General features: G+C 37.3%; 1 protein-coding gene across 1 annotated transcript; it reads right to left on the reverse strand.

Annotated features, from left to right (window-relative positions):
- Nucleotides 1-1,150: 1,150 nt before the first annotated feature.
- tctn2 (tectonic family member 2) lies at nucleotides 1,151-7,589 on the reverse strand. Its single transcript, XM_084727924.1, has 18 exons — nucleotides 7,358-7,589; nucleotides 7,024-7,137; nucleotides 6,687-6,757; nucleotides 5,885-6,086; nucleotides 5,694-5,794; nucleotides 5,140-5,339; nucleotides 4,911-5,031; nucleotides 4,650-4,803; nucleotides 4,463-4,546; nucleotides 3,742-3,864; nucleotides 3,566-3,640; nucleotides 3,382-3,480; nucleotides 3,137-3,254; nucleotides 2,946-3,049; nucleotides 2,471-2,618; nucleotides 2,196-2,339; nucleotides 1,957-2,045; nucleotides 1,151-1,412 (listed from the first exon to the last, which is right to left on the reverse strand). Exons 1-18 carry the CDS (start codon nucleotides 7,455-7,457, stop codon nucleotides 1,291-1,293), a joined length of 2,169 nt encoding a protein of 722 aa, XP_084584050.1. The 5' UTR covers nucleotides 7,458-7,589; the 3' UTR covers nucleotides 1,151-1,290.
- Nucleotides 7,590-7,628: the final 39 nt, after the last annotated feature.

Raw genomic sequence — 7,628 nt, forward strand, 5'->3', positions numbered from 1 at the left:
ATTGTTTCTTTTAAGTATATTGCTAAGTTTTCCATTTTGTATAAATTAAAATGATGAATAAAAAAAGACCGAAAGAGTAACAATAATAAAAATACAAGTTAAAAAAAAGAGGTGTAAGTGCCTGTCTTCTGCAAATCTTGGGTTAGATTAATACAATTAAAGATTCTACCAAGTCTATCTTTAGTTGTAGATCTTATGCATTTTTTTTAATTTCATCTCTACATAAAGAAAGAAAATGGATTTTACAAAATGCATGTCCCATTCCTCTAAAATTTCCCTGACAAATTAGGAATTCTTAGGAAGTCTGGTTTGCTGTAGCTGTGTACACAGGAGAATTGTGACCCCAGGGGGAAATGGGGAAAGAACAATAAATACTGGAGTCTCCTGGAAAAACTGGGAGGGCTGACAAGTATGGTAATACCACAGTGTACTTCATCACAAATAAAAGTCCAGTATTCAAAATCTTACTCAAATAAAAATTCACAAGTATAAATACAACATTGTACTTAAACAGCTCTTTAAACTGTTAGGTAGTTTTATCTTTTATTTTGTAAACTGATAAAAAAATGTTCGATGTATAAATCTGGATCTGCAAAACAACTAATATCTGTCAGTTAAATGTAATTTACTAAAAAGTACAATATCCAGTTCTGAAATGTAGTGGAGAAGAAGTAGAATGTGTCAAAATCTAAACACTCAAGTAAAGTACAAGTATCTCAAATTTGCTCTTAGTTACAGTACTTGAGTAAATGTGCTTAGTTACTTTCCATCACTGACTCTGAAAAATAAACCATTAGGGGTACGCAGGGTTTTTTTTAAGTAGGAGACACTAAGACAAAGATGGAGAAATGAGGGGAGACAATAAAACAAATACATTAAATACACAGATTAATTTTAGTTCCTCCGTCTTTTGGACCGGTAACTTCACTGTCTTGACCTGATTCAGTTGGGTGAAATATTATGTCATTATACAGTGACCCCACGTCAGAACATGTAAGACCTGAATAAACAATGACCCAGAATTGGGCAGCACCCCGTGATAAACAAACTGACAGGTGGAACTGAGATCAGACTGGAGGAATTCACAAGAGGCCCAGATGTATATAATTATGTTGTGATGAAGTAAGTAGAAGATAGAGCCCAAAAAGTCATAGAAAAATATCTTTATTAAAAAACTGAGCACAAATACAACTGTTTACATTCCCACAAACACATTATAAACATGTAAAAACTATTTTATTATAAACAATGTCTGATGGAAAACATTAGAACAATTTCAGTGACATGGTTTTAGAAAACTGCAAAGCTCCACGCCTGTCGGATTTGTCTCCATGGAGTCCCAAGAATCGAGGCAGTGATAAAGAAGAAAACCAAGATAAGGCCTTTAGCCAGAGACTGAGAATATGGCTCACCTGGGAGGGATGAAAGTAAAATAAGTCACTGATTACGTTAGCAGTATTTATTATCATACTTCAGCAGTGTTTCTAGCAGAAATGTATCACAGCTGTGGGGTAGGAGAGTGGCTTTTTTGTTATTTAAGCACATTGGCGCATTAGGACACATATACTAATAAGCTAGAATCAACCACAGGACAATGACATTGAATACTGATGTACTGAGATGACGCCCATCGTTCTTATTTAGTCATAGGACAAGCAGCTCTGATGATGGAATGATGGATATTATGATTATTGTTAGATTTAAATACAAAATGCAAGCAATGCAATGTATACAGGACTTAAAGCCAAAGCTAATAGGGATAGTTCACTCAAAAATGAAAATTCAGTTTCACAGGAAAACAGCATTGCAGAATTTTCCAAACAAATGCCTCCATACTGTTCATCTGGCATAATCCAAGTCTCCTAAAGCCCTGACATGCCGTTTACACACCACACACACACAGTTCAGACAGAAAAATACTGGTCAGGTTTTCTTGCACTTGATAATTATTCTCACCTGTGTAATACTTGGTCATGGGGAAGGCGAGCTCAGGCCAACACACATCATTCCTGTCACAGTCATACTCAGTAAAATTGATCTGAAACCTGAGGGAGAAAAAAATCAAAACAAGACATCACAATTTACAAGTTTACAAGTTAGAATCAGTCAGGCTGCTTGAACATGAAGTAACTTATTACAACTCTCTCTTATAACAACTCTCTTTATAAAGGAAGTGTTGCTGTCTGAGGAAGCACCTTGTTTTCGGTGGTCCTGCGTTGACAGGAATGTCAATAAAGGAGACTGATGAGGTGATGGGGAACAACTGAGTCTTCATTGGGTCCACACATGGAGAAACATCACCTCCTCCACAATCCAGTGCCCAGGTGGACAGACTGTAGCTAAAAATGACCAAAATAAGATTCCTGAGTCAAAATGATTTATTACACTGACAGGAATTAGGACATATAATTTAACAGCTCCCCCTGAATTAAAAATATAGTGTACACTGCAATAAATGCACACCACACACCTGACCTCCAAAGCACGGATCTCCCTTTGAGGAACACCATCTACCATGGCAGTGATAAGACTCCAACCACGGATATGCTGGTGGGATGGAATCCCAGAGCATGAACTCGTGGTGTCCACCACAGCTGTGCTTGAGTTCACCGTCACAACTGGAATAATTTGCGACAACAGCAATATTGGAAACAATTTACTTTACAAGTTGAATCAAAAATAGAGATAGACAGATCAGCAACTCCCATGTTCTGCGATGTAAAAATACTGTTTTTTTTTCCAGTGAAGTCAGGTGACTTTAGATATTTGGCTTATACAACAGTGGTTTCTTGTCAGAAAAGGCCGTCTGTGGGCAAAAAAAATATTCAAAATATAGTGAACACAGCATACACAGCAGTTATTGCTTGGCCTCCTACACCAGTACAAGTTCATTACATAAACACAATGAAGAAAGCTTTAATTGTTTCTGTGCACCGTCTACTTACAGCTTATGTTCACCCAGTCTGTCACAGTTAGAGGATCTGGATCTCCACTCTTTGCCACATATGTGGCTGTAATCAAAGAAGCCTGGAGAGAAGCAATAGTCTCTCTAAAAGGAGAAGAACATATTTTATTTCAGCAGAAATACATATTGATATATTGTGGATCAACCATGAAGCCATGCTGCAGTGCTGACCTCAGGAGATCACACCGTGTCAGATTCTGTCGGCTGACTGGTAGCAGACAACCTGATGTTGAATTCTCCCCAAACAGAACCGGCTTCTTCGCAGCAGTGGAACAGAATCCGTCACCCGCTGTTAGACACATCAGAAAATGGTGCTGTGTCTTTTAGTCAACTTGTAATGATTGAAATATAAGTAACTGACTATTATGCTACATCCATTAAGGCAGTAATCAACAACATGACTTAATGGGTTTTACCTGGTTTCCAAAGATTGACTGATGTCCTCTGTAACGAGCCTGTTTCATTGTCCAGAGTGTCCACAATTCCACCAATAATAGGCCTTCCCACCTGATAACCTGCCATTTAAAATGATGGTGTGTTTTCTACATCAATTTACTTTCTCAACCAAGCTCAGGAAAAAATATTTTATCTTTTTCTTACCTGGTTTCCCTGAGTTAGGCTCACCCGAGAAATTTCCATTTAGAAACTCAGCAGAATACCTTGTGGTTAACGCCACTGTCCAGAAAACAGATGATCAAAAATGAGCCGCAAAATACACCAAATATATCTGTAAATTATGACTGGGGAAATCACAGAAAAGCCTCATGGGTACTTACCCCGACCATTTAAAGTGATGGTCCCAATGGTGCGGGTCAGTGTGATACTTGTGATGCCATTACCTTTCCAGTAGATTTTGTAATCCAGAGCTAAGGTCACATTTTCACATACCAGCCTCTCATCTTCAGAGAAATAATAACAAATTTCGACATTAAGGTTAAAGGAACAGTTCAGATTCTTTGGAGTGGGGTTGTATGAAGTACTTATCCATAGTCAGTGTATTACCTACAGTACATGGTGACTGGCAGGTGGCTAAGATATGTACTGCTGTGGATAGAGTCAGCAGCAAAACATATTTTATCCACCTAAAAAAAAAAATCAATATCAATTTAAGTATACACTATATTTAGGCCACAGTACAACAGAAACTCTCAAGTTTTGTAAGGTAAAATTATTGTTTTTTCAAAGGAGTTTGGTTGCTTTGGAGACAGCGATATAACAAGTGATATAATCCTGTTGGACGGAAAGCTAAAACTGCAAAAACAGAGTGAAAACTACTGATTGTTTGTGGTCTGTCTTTGTGGGATGGCTAAAAAAGATTTCACTGATGATCCTTACCACAGCAGAACATCTACTGTGAGTAATACACTGACTATGGATAATTATCTCATACAACCCCACTTCAAAAAATTCAAACTATGCCTTTAATTGTCAGTTTTAGAGCTGCACCAATTAATCGATTATTATTCAACTATTAAATGAATCATCATATCTCCATACCTGAAGAGGCAAAAGAATCTTTGCTTGAAATAAACTGACTCAAGTCAAAGGTCACTTCATCAGTTACATCGACGGTAGCATCACCTGTAACACATAAAAAAAACATAAACCAAAAAGACAGAGGGATTCATAGAGCTCCAAAACATATCAAAGCATTATGAAAGCATGTTTAGCAGGTAAAACACACCTCCTTGCCCATTGTTCACTTTAACTCTCAAATCTGTTAGCTGTGTCTGTAATGGAGATTCGGTTGGACAGGAGCTCAGCAGAGTTACACACTCGACTTTGAAATTTTTCAGAAATTCAACAGGAGCATTGTTTACACACCGCCCGAACACCCTCTGTGGAACAGACATATATAAAGAATTAGTTTTCAGAGCCGTCACAACACATACAATACAGAATATAATGTAAAAGGCTGTATTAAAACAGCATACAGAAAACTAACCTGGGGAATAGTGAAGTACTGTTCATTTAATGTGAAAATGGGACTTCCTTGAATATAAATATTAGCTGGCACTGGAGCTGACAAAACAGGCCTCTGGAAGGATGGGCCAGGCTTGGATGCACTAGAAAAATTAAAAGGAAAATGATATATGATGAAAACGTGATACACATGACCCCAAAATGAATACATTAATTAGACAATCAAAACATGATTTTTAATGATTTCTCACACTGTGTCTCCCTGGTAAAAGAGCCCAAGGTAGGGGTTGTTTTCAGGTGGAGAGTTGACACATAAAAATGGAAACCAAGCTGGGGAGTTTTCAGAGGACTGCACAGAGCACTGATAGTCTGCAGCAGGAGACACTTGTCCACCAAAGGGCCCTGGGAGACAGTGGGACTCAAAGAGCTTCAAATCTTCAGTGGAACAGTCCTGTTAGGGGAGAAGGGTCAGTCATTGCTGATTAATACATAAGGATTATTATCATTATTATTATCATGTATTATGTACAATATTACATATAATATAGTTTAATATTGCATTCACTATCATATGCAATATTACTTTTTGATATCATTGTCAATACTACTTTTTTATTTTAGCTTGCTAAGCTTACTTTTTACTTAACTTATGTTACTTATGTTATTATTCTATTAGCCCCCGTTGTTCTGTATTTATTCCTTATATACTATATATCTTATCATATCTTATCTTATCATATAATCTTTGCCTAAAATGCACTGATTTCTTGTTAAAACAATGTAATAATGTGAGAGATGTGAATACCTTGTCACAGCAGCAGCGCACATCACATGCTCTGAATGTGAGGTCACATGGACAAGGGCCCAAAGTTTCATACACTTGGTTTGGAATGGCTGTTTTATTATCTGAAATGAATAAGATATTTATATTTATTAGAAATGTGATACATTCCTGGCACGAAGGCTCATTATAACGAGATGTTTCATTTGAATTACCAGATGAAGGATTAGTAGACACCAACAGGGCATGTATCTCAGCCTGGATCAGCAGTGATGCTTGAGGTTTGCTGCCCACACAGGCAGACACCTGGAGGGTCTCCAGGACACACAGTGACTTTGGACAGCAGTCTATGTCTGTCTCATTCTCACCACACAGATACAGACTTCTATCCAGACTGAGCTGAACTCGAACTGCAGTCTGGGGAACCAAATGAAACAAACATGAGGCAGATAGAAGACAATGGAAGTTCATACTATAACAGTTCTATTAAATTAATTATAGGGATGCAGGATAAATACTGAGGGCAAATAATGGGAAATTTATAGTATTATTTATTGTTATGATAATGACATTATAGCCAACAAATGCTGACTATAATAAGATCTGATTTAACGGATTATGTCAAAGCATTAAATTATATTTTGATTGTCAGGCTAAATGCTCCAACCAAGCTGAGGCTTATTTGTGAAGTTTTACTTAGAAACTTGAGCAATAGGGAAAAAATAGAGCACTTGAAGAGCTATGAAATATTAAAGCATCCATCTATGCCTTTCTTAATCTCAGGTCATGAAACACAGGTTATATGAACTTTCTTTTTAGAATACAAAAATGTGAAATTATTAGTTATCTTATCCATATCATATCCATGAAAATCAGGTAACTGTCTGTAACAGCTGATAAAAATCCAAATCATGCATTAAGAAAACATGTCTAATTGCCTCTTACTTCAGAATTATTACAACATTATCTATAAATACTGCATAATGATTGCGGGTCACTGTGAGATTGGCTTCGTACCTTTCCCACCTGCTCCTTAGTGAGCACCCACTGTGTTGCCTCAGTCACACATGATGGAAAACCAATGCTTCCTGTGAAACAAAAGAAAGACATTGTCAACCACCAGATCTGTTCAAATGACAGATTACACATTCACAAAACAGCCACATCGTTGTCCTCCCTCTCTATTTTTGTGGACTACTAAACAGAGGAATGGTATTTTCTGGTGATATAATATTTCCAAATACCACTCATTTATCTGGTGATGTTTCTGTCGATGTTGGAGCAAGAACTATAGCTGAAAACATAGCTTATCTGTTAAGGACAGAACATCAGGTGTTTTTTAAACATCTTTTACCTGTTGTATTTGATGGAGAGACTGTCCTCACACTCAGAGAGATGTCAGATGTGTTTCCCAGCAGAAGCGCAGTCACCGTTGGTCCAGTTGTGGTCAGATATGACGGCTGGAAAACTGTTCAACATAAAGACAACATTTCAGTTTACTGCTTCACGTATTAGCATCAGAAAATTACTTGTAAACTATCCAATTACGCTAATGTATGTAATCTGTAACGGTAGCATGGTAGTCGGCTAACTAGCTCTTAGCTAGCTAGTTCTTTAGCGTTAGCTAGGTTTGATGGGGTAAAGTTATTTTAATATCAAACAGGATGAAATGTAAATTGAGGTCTTACCGACAATGTTTTGAGTTTGGGCCAAGGAAATGAACAGTAAAACACACGTGATTTGACGTGAAATGTGCGAGGAAAATAATAAATCGATCAGGTTAGCCATTTGGTTCACTTCAGATTAACATGTCGACATATTTGTAAACTGTAGCGATGTCTTAGCAACGCAGTTTAACCAATCAAAGCCCAGAAAAGGTCTTGTTCTATTATACCACAAGGCTCGACAGCGACCCCGTCGGGTCTGGAGTGGTACATACGTATACCTGTTTTATTTAAT

The sequence above is a fragment of the Lutjanus erythropterus genome, chromosome 10, assembly GCF_056507025.1.
Source record: "Lutjanus erythropterus isolate fLutEry1 chromosome 10, fLutEry1.hap2, whole genome shotgun sequence".
NCBI classification, from domain to species: domain Eukaryota; kingdom Metazoa; phylum Chordata; class Actinopteri; order Lutjaniformes; family Lutjanidae; genus Lutjanus; species Lutjanus erythropterus.

What these genes read in the sequence shown, in the direction of transcription:
- tctn2 (XM_084727924.1), bottom strand. Translation starts at nt 7,457, where the DNA reads ATGGCTAACCTGATCGATTTATTATTTTCCTCGCACATTTCACGTCAA. An exon ending in CTCTCCATCAAATACAACAG is followed by an intron (nt 6,758 to 7,023) that starts GTAAAAGATGTT and finishes TTTGTTTCACAG; the next exon opens with GAAGCATTGGTTTTCCATCA. An exon ending in CTAAGGAGCAGGTGGGAAAG is followed by an intron (nt 6,087 to 6,686) that starts GTACGAAGCCAA and finishes TTGGTTCCCCAG; the next exon opens with ACTGCAGTTCGAGTTCAGCT.